Source organism: Xiphophorus hellerii, chromosome 17, assembly GCF_003331165.1.
Source record: "Xiphophorus hellerii strain 12219 chromosome 17, Xiphophorus_hellerii-4.1, whole genome shotgun sequence".
NCBI classification, from domain to species: Eukaryota; Metazoa; Chordata; class Actinopteri; order Cyprinodontiformes; family Poeciliidae; genus Xiphophorus; species Xiphophorus hellerii.
This window is the reverse complement of record NC_045688.1, coordinates 18058354-18074240: the sequence shown is the minus strand read 5'-3', so window position 1 is coordinate 18074240 and position 15887 is coordinate 18058354. Positions and strand designations below refer to the sequence as shown.

Sequence of the window (15887 nt, the reverse complement as noted above, 5' to 3'; positions counted from 1 at the left end):
AGCTGGAATTGATACATCACTTTTCAGCATCTCTCAGAGAGATTTCTATTTTACTGTAGTACACTGCAATATTTCACTTTATTTTAGAGTCACATAAAGTCAGCCTTTAATCACCTGAGTCCTCTAATCCAGGATTAGAGGACTAATGTCTGAGCAAGATCTAGAAACTCATCCATCTTTGGTCGCTTTGATAACTGTAACAGTGTCTTCTCAGGTCTGCCTAAAACAAATTAATCCTCCAGCTGCAGCTGATCTAGAACGCTGCTGCTGGTGTTCTGACTAAAACCAGGAAGGTAGAAAATATCAACCAGTTCTACGGTCCTTCCACTGGGAGAATAGACTTTAAAATACTGTTGGTAGTTTATAAATTATCACCACGACACATTAAAGATGTGCTGTTGCTGTATCAACCTTCCAGACCTCTCAGGTCTTCTGGTTCTGGTTCTGCTCTGCATTAGAACCAGAACCAGAACCAAACATGGAGAAGCAACATTCCGTTTCTATGCACCACAAATCTGGAACAAACGTCCATAAAACTGCAAAACGGCTGAAACACTGAGTTCCTTTAAAACAAGGCTAAAACCCGCCAGCTGTTCAAAGTTGCTTTTGAACTCTAAACAATGGAACATTGACCCATTTATATGATTTTATCAATGTCGTCTGACAAATGCAAACAACACTGCATTTGTCGCCATTGCAATGTTGACTTGTGAAAACCAGTCAGCAACTGGTTTTCACAGCTGTTGACTGTGTGATGGGTTTATGATGTTTGTTTGTTTTCATGAAGTAAAGCTCTTTGAACTGCCTTGTTGCGAAGATGTGCTATGTGAATAAACTTGATTATTTCAAGATAAAATAAGCTGTCGTCAGCATAAAGATGACACTATTCTTAAACATAGCATAAAAATAATTAATTAGGTCAATCCAAGTCTAGAACTCTCCGGAACAAGCATTATTTGAATCTTTTAAGCCTTGTTTTTCTTCTTCTTCTTAATGTTGTCTCTGCAATAAAATTGCGATAAATGGTGCAGTAGCTCCGAGGTTTAACAAGATGCATACTCAAGATCCGTCAGATACACAAGAAGCTCGTTATCGCCATCCATCATGGCTGTTTCTGAGCAATGATGGAAGCCTGACTGAAAAAAAAAAAGATCTGCCAGACAACGTCTCTGTAAACAGGAACAATAACTGCACAGATTCCTCTAGAAGTAATGTTTATAGAAGAAAACACAAGAATAAAGTGGCGCATGGAGTTATAAAAATGCTTTCTTAAATTTTCTGTTTCATCAGGAAGTCTCTGAGAAACTCTGTGAGCCAACGTTTACACCAACTGCTGTGGTGACTACAGACATTTTACATGGCTCTTTGAAATCTCTGTGGTTTTAACCACATTCTAGATGTTTAGACAAAAACTGCAAAACACAACATTTTTTATGACTACAGTTCTTGAGAAAGTTATACAAATTTATCAATATTGGTACCATTTAGTCAACATGCTTAACACTTTTCTTTTTAACAACTGTAAGGTGCATTTTTAGAAAGACACCATTAGTATGATGTCTTTCCTTTTTTGACATATTTGGGTCAAAAATAAGTAGACGTCATATGTGTAGATGTTGTTGGTCTATGTTGTTGCTATGTGTCTCTGGTTGACTCATATGGTCTCGATGCTTTATGGATATGTCAATGTTGCATTATGTAGATGTTGCATACAGTATGTATGGGGTTCCATTTGTGTCAAAAAGAAGCAGAAGTCATATGTGTAGATGTCGTTGGTCTATGTTGCTGCTATGTTGCATATGTAGATGTTGCAACATAGACATACACAACATCTACATATACATAATCTACATATGCTTCATGCATACGTTAGCTCCCACTTGATAATTCCATCTGTGGAATTTTTGAGATTATTACTATATTCCATAAAGCTAATGCTAATACAAGTTTGAACACTACGTACATTCAGTTCTGCCAGTGCTATTTTAAACAATGCAGAATCCATCATCTTACACGAATAAATATTTTCCATGAGTGGAAATAGAATCTGTATCATGCATGACATCTTTTGTACATCTGTGCATCTGTGTGCAGAGAACTTGCAACTCTGCATTATGTCCCCACTGATATAGATTTGTATACTAGCTGTGTTATCAACTTGATGCATGAAGGTATTATTAGATGATGACGTTAATCTACAGATTTTCACTACCCAGGATACTGGAAACCCATAGACTGCTTCTAATAGACACCAAAGCATTAAAGATAATAATTGGGAATGTTCTCCTCAGTTTAGGCAACAAAGTAGAGAGCTGGCCTCTCCTAAGTAATAATCTATTTATGTATCAATTTCGGTGCATGGGAGCCCTCAGGGGTGTTTACTCAGTCCTTTGTTTTTTTTCCCTCTGGTATCATATGACTGCCTTCTTATTTACTACAAACGTTAAGCTTAATAAATGTGCTGATGAGGTCATAGTTGTCAGACAGATGAGCACTGGCAGTTTGTGATACGAATGACATGGGCAGCCGCCCAAGGTGCTTCCCATCCCGGAACTGCCTCCAGGTTTTTCTTTCTATTGCAAATGTTCTTTTATAAATCATTGCTCCCTGTATCAGCAATGATAAGCTAATAAAGGCAATAAATACCATACCATACCATACCAACTTTATTTATAAAGCACTTTAAAACAACCACAGCTGATACAAAGTGCTGTACATCAAAACACAACATAACAATAAAAAAAACATAAAATAAAAACTTACAGTTTAAAAACAAAAAAAAACAAAAAAAACATACAATTTGAAACTAGATCCCGCTAGAGTTAAAAGCCAAATAAAATAAAACCAGGATGGATAGCAGCTGAAGAACCAGCAGATTTGTAACAAATTAGAGTCCTGTCACCCCAGTGAGAGCATGATGAGGTTTCAGCTTTGGTGTAAGGACATCGTGGCCACATAGGCACTCAGCAGCCACATGTGATAGATAAGCTGTAACTGCCGCTGCTCGGCTCACCACATCACAAACAGGAGCCAGAATGTGGTGAGCTCTGATGTTTCATCACACGCGATGAAGAGTACACCGTGTTCTTAGTGAACTACAGAACAGATCTAACGTCTGGGCTGGTTTTTAATGCAGTTTTAGTACTTTGGAAAGGAAGCCAAAGATTTCCGAAGAAGCGGGTGATATAAAACTGCAGCCATCAAGTCGATAAATTTGTCATCACTTTCAGTTGAAATAACAGACAAAACAAATCACTAAGTATATATAAATAACTTGGAATCACTCCGGATCTGAGAACTATTTCCTCATCAGCGCATGTAATGACCTTAAAGTGATCAGTTTAACAGGCGAGTCATATGCCAGCAGAGTAAAAAACTAAGGACTGAGCACACATCCCTGAGGGTTTCCTTTGTTAGTTTAATAGAACATCCTGGTTTATTTTGAGCACTAATTTCCTGTCTCATTTCTCAACTACCACCTGTAATCAGCCTCTGCCACACCCTAATGCAGAGTTAGTGCATAAATCTGTATAGGTGTGAACGTCATTCTGCGTAATATGTTCTTTGAACATAATTTTACAGATATGGCAAAGATGTCTTGAATTCTGACACCGGATCTAATTGCACATATTTTTAATGCATGCACTTAGAATAGAATAAAATAGAATAGAATAGAATAGAAGTGAAGTTGTTTACCATCAGCCTTGCCTGAATTTAACATGCATGTAAAATCCAAACTTTTAGAAGCATGTTTTCTAATGTCTAATGCTTATCTAAAAAACTCGACAAACAGGCTCATCTAATGTTATAACATATCTGTAAAAATTTTGACTCGAGGTTGTATCAAAGGTGTGACGAACAGGTACAGAAACTGTTCAATGTTGCATAACTTTCTGAAGTAGTTCTCAGGAAATTATGCATCTTTTGCAGGTATTTATCTTGACATCTAAAACGGAACCGAAGCAGAGATATTTGTGTGCAGTTTTTTTTCTTTTTTCTAGTTACTGCAGAAGGTAGAGATAACACTGGGTAGAAAAAACTCTCACAGATGAAGAAACTGTCAGATGAAACAGAAAATAAATTTAAGAAGATATTCAAATTTAAAAAGACCCAAGATATCATTTAACTTGTGTTTCTATTTTATCATCTTCACTCCTTGAGGAAACTGTTCAATTGTTGTTCCTACAAAACAAAGGTTTGTTAGATCAGTTTGCAGTCAGGCTAATTTTCATCTTTAGCATCTGGCTAACGTGTTGTGAATATGCAGTATGTCTTGCTAAGCCGAAGAACAACCACAAATTTGATCACATTATTTTATTAGAGGTAAATTGTTGGGAACCGGGGGTTTTGGCCTTCTTTGTGGTTTTGGTCCTGTTCTCCTGATGCTTCATCCTTCGTCCACCAGAGGGTGACAGAGGCTGCTCCCCTGGAGGGGTGTGTCTGCGCTTCAGTGCACCTGTGTTTCATCATCACATTATCTCGGAGTTAAGAGGAGCAGACTGCCAGCACTTCAGGGCCTGAGTGGTTGCCAGTAATGGTACTCTGAGCCCCCCTGAGATAACTCTCTGTGTTTTCCCTTGAAGTGACTCTTAGTAATTTCTCTTGTCGCCTTCCCTCTCTCAGGTGCTTCCTCATGACGCCGTGGATACTCCCTGCGAAGACCTTGTTCTGGCTTTCTGGATTTTCTCCCCTCGTGACGCCGTGGATCGTTACCCACTGGTTGCCCGACTCTCACCTTCACCTCTTCATATTGATCAGAAGCTGTACCTGGATTTCCCAGCTGGCAGTCGGACCGCTCCTCTGTCTTCCTCCATGCCTGAACTTACCTGTCCGCCCTCCACCGCAGCCTCAACATCATCACCCGGTACCAACTCGACCGAGCCCACTTTCTGGAACCTGGATCACCTCAGAAACACACACAAAGGAACCAAAACCCTGAACCTGCAGTCTCCCCTCTCCTTGAAGGAAATTATCATCACGACAAATAAGACCAGTCTAATTTACCTCGTAGTTCCCATTTCTGACAACCATAAACTCACCATCTCCTTTTGCTGTCCTTTAGTGTGCAGACGACTCCGTGAACCTGCCCCAAGGATCACACTCTCTCAGCCTGTCTTGTCGTATTGTTTAAATAAACATCATTTAACTGATCCCTGTTCTCCTGGTGTTCTGCATGTGGGTAAAGAAACTGGAACCCAACATGCCATAAATGTTATGGGAACAAAACACAAGACTTAAAAAATTCAAATTGTGTTTGTTCCACAAGGTTCTAGTCTTGGGTTGGTTGATTTTGTTTTACATGCTCTCTGAGTAAAATGCCATCCTTACGCTAACGATACACAGCTTTATTTGTGTTAAAATATTGTGAAACAAACCTGCCTAATAGATGTTCAGTTATTTTAGAGTTCTGGGGAAATTAATGACATTGTGAGCTCTGTTAACTAAAAGGTGAAAAAGAGAATGATTGGGATGAGTTGTGAAAGGTTTTTTTTCTATTTAAACACAAATAGGGGGACTGTTGGGGCCCAAGGCCTTTCCTCTGGGTCTCTAACATCTCTGTTTCAGAGCTCCTAATCGGTGTGCTTATTGGAAATGGAGGCAGCTGGCCAGCGTCTCCAGAACAATATCAGATCCAGCTTAAGACGCACCACTTTGTTACTCACCCTGCCCATTCTCTCTCTCTCCTTTCTCCCTCTCCTTGCCCTTTTTTCTCCAGCCAGCTATTATTTTTGCTAAATAAATCTAATTTTTATCCCATGCGTTGCTTCCCCTTAATTTGTTATGGTTCCAGAGCCAGACCATAACAAATTGGGGGCTCGTCCAGGATTGAAACCCAAGACAAGCTGTTCCACAACTGCATATGGCCCAGAGAACTTGGCCTGAAATAGTGAACTCACAATAGGAAGTAAGGTCAGTACTGAGAACCTGAAAGAAAGACACGACATTCAGCGTTCTTGTCATACAGACGCTTCATCTTTTCCTGAGCAGATGATATTTTTGCTTTTGTCAGCAGTGTAGCAGTAAAGAGTTTTGGTCTAAATTCATTAACATAATGCTTCCCTTTAACTTGTTACGGTTCCAGAGCCAGACCATAACAGGGACGCTCCTGTTTATGAAGTGAAATCCAGTTGAAGTTCCAGGTTCCCAGGGACGACTGAATACTTGGTTTTTAAGCAGATCAGGAAATGAACTCCCTTTAAAACTGGAATATCATTTTTGACTTCACAGTTCAAACTGATAAAAACTTGATCAATTAAATGACTCAATGAGCATACAACATGCAGTCAGTAACTTAAAGAATTATGAAGAAGGTTGAACATCAGAGAGCATCAGATTTACCGTCAGTGTTCTCTGAAAAAGAACTGAATTATGAAACACTTTGATGGAATCTCACTGATGCAGAGATTTTGCTGAAATGCAGCTTGAACATTTAGATTTTATCACTAGTGAAATTGGAGATGCTGTGATTTTGCAGATGGCCCCTCCTTCTCACATTCACCACTTCTTTAAAAAGAGACGCAGCACTTTCACTTGTTTCACAGCAGAGATACGGACATCAAATCAACCTGCAGTCTGTCCTTATGTCAGAGCTGCTTCTTTTAGCACAAGATGATCCTGCTGCTCTGTTTGCTTTGCATGATCTGTGGAGAATCTGTTTGGAGTCTGAAGAACGGTGAATTCTCCTTTAAAGGGGACATTCAGCAGGTGGCAATTGGCTCCAACAATCTTTACATCGCTACAACAGAGGCACTTTATCAGCTAAGACCCAACTTTACTCTGATCCACAGTCTGACCCTCAGAGGGACTTTACAGAACGGAGACCAGCCAGGGAAAAAGAGTTTTCAGCGGGTCCCTGAGAATGGCAAATTAACACCAACTTTCAGTGTTAATGTTTTATTACCATTTGAGAAAAATTACACATTGATCAGCTGCGGTGTGACTGGAAACGAACTCTGTGGTTTCTGTGAAGTTCTGGACCTGAAGAACATCTCTAAGCTGGTTTACAGTGAATCCATCCAGGTGGGACCTCAGAGGAGCAGCAGTGGGTCTGTCAGCTTTCTGGTGGATGTGAAGGAGAAACCAGGTCAGACTGAGACTTACATTCTGACAGCGATAAAGAACCCGAGCGACAAGACAGAGTGTAGTGCTGATTTGAAGACAATCAACCTTCAAAACACCGATAAAAACCAGTCTGGGGAAATATTTTCCTGGTCTGATCGATCAGGTGATAAACCTGGGATCCAAACTGAAGCTGATGTAGAGTTTGTGGACGGATTCCAGATCAACTCAACAGTGTATCTGTTCTCCAACGTGGCATCAGGAGGTGAAACCAACAAAGTCCGTCTGATCTGGCTTCAGGCTGAAACCAGTAAAGCTCAGACTCTGGAGTCTCTTCATGGAGCGACTCTCAGTTCCTCTGGAGGCAGCAGACTGCTGGCCTCCTCAGTCGTCCCAGGTGGACAGCAGGTCCTGTGGAGTGGAGTGTTCAGTGTGGACGGAGGAGAAAGCAACACTGAACTGCTGCTGTTTGACGTCAGTCCGGGTATCAGCAGGGAGAAGAATAGAGATCCAGACTTTTATACATCAGTGGACAAGCCAAACAACCCGGTGAGTTGTTTCTTACGTAATTGTTTTTCGTGTGTGCATTTATTCACACCTATGCAGATTTGCTCTGTTCTTCCTTGTTTTGTCAATAGTTTTGGATTATCAACAATACATAGGGGCACAGAGTGAAATGTCAGAATAAGGTTCCATACAAGTTGGGTGGCATTATGCTACCAGCTAATCAGACTTCAGGTCCATGGGACATTTGACCAGAACCCCCCAGTGATGTCCGTCGTCTCCAATCCTGTCTATGAACAGGACTTTTAAGACTCGGTCACAAAAAGAAGGATGTTTGGTTGGTGAACATTAGAGTTTCCGCTTTGCTTTTTGCTGGTGTCGTGATCAGATCGTGTGGCTGAAATGAGCTTCCTCAGTGAGGTGGGCTCAGCCTTACAGACGCAGACAGAATCTGTCATCACCTGCCCACCTACTGGTGGTTCATGTGTACGTTAACAAACTCTTTTCTTATTTCAACTCAATATCAATTGCACATAAACGCACATGTAACTTAAAATAAAACTTTAACCCTTTCTGTTATTCTTCAGAAAGTGTTGACATTTTGTTTCAAAGTTGTAATTTTGTCACTTTCTTTGATACGACACACAATAGAGATGGAGAAACATGGCTGACTTAAAATGTGCCTGCAGCAGGACCAGCTAGTTTATGGATATTATTTGTATACTTGTTTCAGAAACCTTTCATGGTTATCAGTTTTGATATTATGTCTTTGTTTCTCAGTCAGAACCGAAGGCCCTGAAACCGCAGGTTGTTCTGTCTAAGAAGAAATACATGAGTTCCGTGTTGGCGGTGAAGCAGGACAGCTGGACGGTTTTCTTCATCGGAACAACCGATGGGCAGCTCATTAAGGTCAGTAGGATAGTTACGTTCTCATTTAGGGGTGGGGGAGAGATGCATTTCTTTTTTTCTTCTTTTTTTTTTTACATAAATTAAACCTCATGTCAAAACTCTATTTTTGCTCAGTAACGAGACAGTGTGCACGTATGAACAATGTCAGTGCAGTGAAGAGCCAGCCTGCTCTCAGTCAAAATGAGGCCTTGTACTAAATGAACAAAATGGCTTCACTGCTTCTGAAACCGTTTCTATGAGTCCAGGTAAGTGGATAACTCTGAAGATTGGCCCTATTCTACAGCATCCCTAGGATGACTTTTGACCAGGGGTCTCAAACTCCAGTCCTCGAGGGCCGCAGTCCTGCAACTTTTAGATGTGCCTCTGCTGCACCACACCTGAATAGAATAATTAGGTCATTAAGGCTCTGGAGAACTGATCTCCACAAGAAGGAGGTAATTAAGCCATTTCATTCCAGTGTTTTGTACCTGTGGCACATCTAAAAACTGTAGGTCTGCGGCCCCTGAGGACTGGAGTTTGAGACCCCTGCCTTTGACCCTTTAAATTTTTTTTTTTTTGCTTTTACAATCAGACAAGACAGACATTGTGTAATCAGAGAATTTGAACGCCAAATTGCTGCATCCGTTTCTTGTGCTGAGAGGGACTGTATGATCACCCAGTTGTGATGTACTGTAAAAATGTAATTATTGCTAGCCGCTGATTCCCAAAGCTATTTCTTGCTGCTGTTCATGCTGACTCTGGAGCTTTAGCACAGAAATGATTTTGTTTTGTGGGGCAAAACTTGTGGGGCAGCACCATGTGCCATTTCATGAGAAAAGCCTGGCATGAGTTGGTGATCTCTTGGTGCCATTGTGGATCGTCACGCTGGTGCTGGTAGCCTTTTGCCATTATCCCTTTGTACCTATCAAGGGTATTGGTATGAAATTTCTGTCATGGCACTGCTCTTAGCCTTGACCACGGCCCAGAGAGTGAGTTCCACTTCGTCTGTTGGTCCGACCTGTTTACAGTCGCACCCGGACTCCCAGGTTGTGCTTGAGACTCAATCCTACTTTTTGCTAATCAAAAAACAAGACAAGAAAGCAGTATAGTGACAGAAATAGAGATTCCAAGAGACATCAAACAAAACCAAAAAACTTCAAGAAATACAAATTATCTAAAGAAAAGAAATGGAGAAGACGCGCAAAGCCAAGGAGTTACTGGTTCAAATCAATTCCAGGACAACCTCTGAGATCTTCTGTCCAATAGGCTGCAGCTCTACTTAACAAAAGCTCTGTAGGAGGATATGAGCTTGAAATGTACCTGAGCAATTAAAAAGCACAAGTGTAGAGTTTTTAGATAAATTATGCACAGTAACTATATCTATGCTGTTGTTGTCAGCTTCCTGTGGACAAGAACAATCGTCCAGCATGTCCAAAGGAGCACTACAGGGTCAGTGGTAATCAGAAAGTGTTTCCAAAAATCCTTCTGAATCCAGTGGATCATAAACAAATGTATCTGATATTTAAGGACAAGGTAACTTTTTTTTCAGTTTTCCTTGTTGCATGTACTAGACTGCATGTTAGAGTGTTTCTAAATTTTTGACTTTTGTTCTAGATTAAGCGTGTGAAAGTGTCAAACTGTAGTGAATACATGAGCGTAGAGGACTGTTGTACGGATCCATTCTGTGTCTGGTGTGTCTCTGGGAAAAGGTCAGAGAAACTTCAGGTGCTGCTGAAGTCTCCAGACAATTCTGAGCTTCATGATGACATTTGTCCGTTTATTCAGATGTACATTTAAAGATGACTGCAAATACGACTGGATGTCCATCCCTGATGAATACCAACAGGAAGTGATTTCCTACAGAGCTGAGAAGGACTCCACTGGACAGGTGGATCAATAACAGACTGATGACTTTATTCAGTTGGAACTACAAGTTATTGATTTCTTCTATTCGCTCCTTTCTCAGATCAAAATAGTCGTCAACGTTCACCTGACTTTGGCACAGAACACTCAGTCTGAATTTACCTGTGCGATCGTCACAAACGTGGGAAGGCTTTGTATGGCACTACCTCAGTACCCACAATGCATCTGCGTTCTCTCTGACGATTTTCACTCTAATGGTTCGTAATTATTTGGTAAATTATCCAGTAAAAACGATTTGTTATTGAGCCCCACATCACTACAAGACAATGTGGTTCATTCATATCAAATCCAGTTATATATATATTTATATAAATATGTTCAGTACAGTGTCCAATGTTTTTCTGTACAGTATTTTTGCCAAAGTAACTGAAGTGATTTTCCGTTTGCAGAACTTGATCTCATCCTATCAGTCAGACTTGAGGCAGTACTGACAAAGAGTCTAAAGCTCATCGACTGTTCTGATAGTACTCTGTCGTAAGTTCATTTTCACTTTAACCTTAACTACCAAAGTTTTTAAGTGAAGAATTTAGTTGCTTATTTAGGTCCTAAATAACCAGGACCACCAATCTGAAAAAGAAATTAACTTCAGAATGAAACTCATTCACATGTATTGTGTGTTTTTGTACCTTGTGAACCCAGGTTAATTATTGTTGTTATATACAGTATATATATATATATATATAATTGTGAGTATGTTCAGCACCATGTTGTTTTCTCTGCAGGTGTCAGCAGTGCATCAGAGCCGGATGTGGCTGGAGGGAGAACCGATGTACCTGGGACAGTGAAGGAGTGCGGAATGTAATCAGACCTTTTCAGATGGTTTTTAAAGAAAAGTCTACAAGTTTAACTGTTATGGTTTTAAATTTCAAACCAACATCATAACAACACTTATATGGTACAATACTGAAGCAGGTTAGGAAACGGAAGCAGACATTTCTGTTCCTGTTCTTTGTTTTGTAGGACCTTGTTTGCCAACCGCTCGCCTCTCAGCCAATCACTGCTGTGAGTCTAAATGTGGATTCTTTTCCAGCCTAACCCACGTTCAGAATAACACCAAGATAGGGTCGTGTACTGGGGCAGTTTATTTTGCATGTGTTTTTTCTTTTTTTTGACAGGAGCCAGAGATTATCTCCGTGTCTCCCAGTCGTGTGTCTTACTACGGCAGAAATCACGCTTTGCTGAAAGGTCGCAACCTCAGAGATGTGATTGGAGTCAAAATCCAGACAGAAACGGCCTGCTCAAAGGAGTAAGTCACTCCCTGGTTTAGGTCTAATTTTCAGAAAAGTTATTTCATATGTGACAGAAGGTTGGCCTGTCCCACAGTTCTTTTATATCATGTTTACAATTTTCTCTTTATCTTCTGAAAAGAGTAACTATTCAACTACTCTGATTAGATCTCCAGTTTGGAACAACACTGGTGAGAGTCTGACGTTCCACATTCCCAGTAGAGCCAATGAAGCTGAAGCCAAAGTGTGTGCTGTCCTGTCTGACGGGAGTTGCCATGGCGAAGCTGATATAACCTACCAGTCAGCGCCATCTTGTACTGGAGTTTCACCATCCGTTACCTGGAGAAGGTAACTGTGTGTTTAACGATACCCTGTCTCATTCCTCCATTTTCTAACACTATAACCACAAACAGCAGTTTACTTTACTGGAGTTTTATATGATAGACCAACTCAAAAGAGTCAGTAATTGCAGTGGAAAAAAATGATAGATGGCTTTAGTTTATTGACACCAATTTTGTCTGATTTGAAGAAGGTCCAGGGGCTGGTTGATCTTTCATGACCTCTGGAAACATTTCTTAAAATCTTTAAAATGATAGCGGCACAAATAAAAAAATTTTTGAGGTCTGATTTTGTCTGGTTTGAAGAAGGTGGGAGGGGCAACTTCACTCAAAACCATCATCAGTCTCAGTTCATGCAAACGACACAATGAACGACGATCCTAAGTGTTTCCTTAGAGTCCAGAATTGGTTTATCAGAAAATGCTTGCAATGAAAAATCTGTTCTTTTTATCACTATGGAATTTATTATGGAGTATTTCCAATCATGGGAATAATGCACCCGGACATTTTTATATATTTTCTGCTCTTTCGGCTGCCGCCCTGCATCATCCAGTGGGAAGAGGAAGATCACGATCACAGGATCCTACTTGGACACAGTGGAAATGGTCATACACAACCCGGATGTCCAAGAGCTGGAGTTTTACAGGGGGCTAGAATACTATGAACAGGAAGAATACCCCCCACAGCTACAAGGACCTCCTGAACACATCAACTCTACGGTGGGTCTGTGAACACACACACACACACACACACCAACACACACAGTGCTCTGTCAGACTTTTTCACATAGTTTCGGTCATTTAAGTCATATGTGTGACTTAAACTGTTATCAGGCTTAATTGTAGTCAGAAATAGCATGAGACTAAATATAGTTTTCATGTTTGTGTCTAACTAGTTATTGTTCAAATCCTATGATTTGTGTGAAATCACGTTGTGACCTACTTTACTCCTTCTCATCATTATTTGTGTTTTATTTGTTTAGTATAATCACGTCAATGTGTCAGATCAGGTCGGGGCTTTTTTAATTGTATTCGACAATGAATATTTATAAATTCTCCACAGACTCTCATCTATAAAACACTTCCTGTTGAGCCCTCTGAGTGGAACGGACCTGTGGTGAAAATAAAAGTAGCCAATCAGACGTTGAGCTGTTCAGCAGAAATGTTCCACCGTCCAGACCCGCAGTTTATCAACTTCAGAGCCAAGAGGACAGGAGATAATATCAAAATCACCATACTGGTGAGTTTGATTCTTTTTTTAAATAATATTATTTATCATTCTTCATGACAATTAGATTACAAAAGATTTTTTTAAAAAGCAGTAATGTTTTTTATTTATTTATTTTAGAAAATCAAAGACGGACTGATGATGACAACAGAAGAGTTGTCAATATGGGGCATTAAGGATGACCAGCAGTATCCCTGCATCCTGCAGAATGAAGATGATGATCGTGAAACTACCCCTAGTTATGAATATGGGAAACACAGTGACTTCGAATATGGATCACAGATTCTGGTCTGTGAGATTCAAAACACAACCGATGTCATATTTAATCAGCTAAAGGTAAATCACTTTCTCAAACAACTAACTACAATTTGAACTGTCTTGTAATTGTAAGACAGAGTGCTGGAACAATTATTATTTATAATTACAATCATTATTATGTTATTATTATTATTTAATGCCATTATGATTCCAACTTATACTTTTAAAATATGCATTTATTTTTTTCCATCTAAACATTCAGTTTTAAATAACATTTCTCATGTATCTCCAGATTATGTATGGAGAAACAATAGTGCGGGTGTGGAATCCATCTTTATTGCATCAGGTCCTTCTCATCCTGCGCCTGATGTTCCTCCCCTCTGTTGCTGTTGGTAAGTTTGCTTCATGAACATGACTGATAATATGGTCCACTTACTGCTCGCCTCATTATTTAAAACGGTCAATTTTAGTTTTTTTCCACTATTCTATATCCCACAATTCCATGTTACAAGAGCTACCTACACTAGTCAGCGCGACGGAGAACTGAACGGAGGATAACTGTTTGTCTTTCAGTGCTGATGATCATCTGTCAGTGCCAGAAGAGACGCGTCGTCCAGAAGACCAAGCTCTGATCGTCTCTGCTGCGCCTCAGGATCCCTCAGTAGTTTTCCAGCGGGTTTTCCAGCTTCCTCGAACGTCTGGGTGAAATGCCAGATGTTTCGGATGGGAAACGTAACGAAAGCTTAAGACAGGCGTGAACAACAAAAATGAAAACCTCGCAGAGTGTCAGTCAAAAATAGTCAAGTTAGCATAGCATGCAATGCAAACAAAAAGCAAGTTCAGTCTTCCAGTGTCACTGGTTGACGGGGAAGTAAATGTTATATAATCTAATTTGGACGTCCTGGTAGAGGAGGGAGAGAAGGGGAGTTGCAAATGAATGCCACACTTCAGTTTTGTTTGTAAAAAGTTTGCTTTTGTAAAAAAAAAAAACATGCATCTCTTCCCTTTCGCTTGACAACTATGCACTGATCTGTGTTTTAACATGACAAAATATGACAACATCAAGAACTATAACTCTTGCAAAGCTCTGTAAGTTTACAGATATGCTGCAGAAGTTGTTTTTTTTCCTCACACTGGTTATAACAACTGGATGATTTTAATTGGTGAAAAAAATGTTTCTCACTAGTTTAATGTACTTCAAGGAGCTGTTATTTTGAAGCATAGTCTTCCTGTAGTGACAGATATTGCTAAATATACACTCAAGATTTCTAACCAGTACTAGTTATACATGCATGTATTTATCTTGACATCAGATTATGGTCACACCATCAACATTTCAGCAACTTCATTTGCATTTTTTCTATCACCACAGAAGTTAGAGAGAAGACGCTTTTTGAAAGATTGCCACAAATTAAACAGAACATCAAAAATAGTATTTTATCATATTTCCACTGCATCCAGATAAGCATGTTAGTAGTTATTGTTTTAAATTAGATTAATCTAAAAAAAAAAAAAAATCTGCTGCTTAGTGTGCTTTTCCTAAGCAAACGTCCGTCATTACGCTGGTGATACTCTGATGTTTATAACTGCTAAATAATTTTTTTGAAAAAATATAGTACAAGTCTGCCTGATGAATGGATGGGTAATCTGTAATCAAGTTAGCGCTAAAGTCTTTGTGATGTTTTGGCCCCAAATCTGGGCATAGATCTTGGTAACCTCGGTAACAACCATGTGGATCCAGTTTTAAAATGCTGCAAAGAAAAAATAAAAGTGTTTGCTCTGAACTCTTACATCACTTCGTTCTATGCTTTTTTTTTTTGGCTCACTGAAATGTTTCAAGTCATAAATTTCATTGTAATATCAGACGTCGTTTGTTAAACCAAGCTGGTGCTATGTGATATAAAAAGTCAAACTAATAGCGTCTCATGCCTAAATCTAAAGGGGAAGCGGTTTATTCTTATATGCTAAAATCAATTAAAAGTCTGCTTAGCAGTGACACTAGACTTCGCTGGCCTTGGAGCAGGAGCGTTGAGTAGAGGAAGATATCTGCAGTTTAGTGGGAAAACACCACTCAAACCCAAAATTAACCCAGAACCTTAACAGAGGTGATTTCCTGCCTTAAACGGAGCAACCAGCAGCAATCCTGCTTAAAACATCACAGAGGAAAGCAACTTAAATCACCACAAAGGCCTCGTCTTGTTTTAAGAACCGTCTTTCCTAGAGCCCCTGGTCTTAAATAAACTTTTGCCACATATTTGACATTTTGACAGGTTCCCATTTAGGAATCAACAGTATTCATATTTTTCTGCCATCTTAACCCCTTCTCTTAATACGATTAAGGTTGTACAGTAAAATAATGTATTTGTGATGCTGCTGCTAACTCAAAGCATATGGTTTGAAAATGTGATGCCGCATGTTCTAGTAGAAGTATGATATTTGAGGCAGCTGAAATGTTCATTGTGCA

At 39.7% G+C, this 15887-nt stretch overlaps 1 protein-coding gene and 1 long non-coding RNA gene across 2 annotated transcripts; both read left to right on the top strand.

Moving 5' to 3' along the window:
- The first annotated feature begins 4486 nt into the window (after nt 1-4486).
- LOC116736372 (uncharacterized) lies at nt 4487-5150 on the top strand. Its single transcript, XR_004342546.1, has 2 exons — nt 4487-4537; nt 4624-5150. It is a non-coding gene; the product is annotated as an uncharacterized LOC116736372 (long non-coding RNA).
- Nucleotides 5151-6556: 1406 nt separating this feature from the next.
- Nucleotides 6557-15213, top strand: LOC116736426 (plexin-C1-like). Its single transcript, XM_032588866.1, has 16 exons — nt 6557-7608; nt 8344-8472; nt 9850-9984; nt 10066-10160; nt 10237-10339; nt 10418-10571; nt 10764-10848; nt 11097-11172; nt 11335-11376; nt 11490-11620; nt 11769-11948; nt 12492-12657; nt 13001-13177; nt 13286-13501; nt 13716-13815; nt 13997-15213. The coding sequence occupies exons 1-16, from the start codon at nt 6610-6612 to the stop codon at nt 14053-14055; spliced, it is 2847 nt and encodes a 948-aa protein (XP_032444757.1). The 5' UTR covers nt 6557-6609; the 3' UTR covers nt 14056-15213.
- The last annotated feature ends 674 nt before the right edge of the window (nt 15214-15887 follow it).

Coding starts and splice junctions, on each gene's coding strand:
- LOC116736426 (XM_032588866.1), top strand. CDS start 6,610: ATGATCCTGCTGCTCTGTTTGCTTTGCATGATCTGTGGAGAATCTGTT. Junction 10,849..11,096: donor TGTTCTGATAGTACTCTGTC/GTAAGTTCATTT, acceptor TTTTCTCTGCAG/GTGTCAGCAGTGCATCAGAG. Junction 13,178..13,285: donor ATATCAAAATCACCATACTG/GTGAGTTTGATT, acceptor TATTTATTTTAG/AAAATCAAAGACGGACTGAT.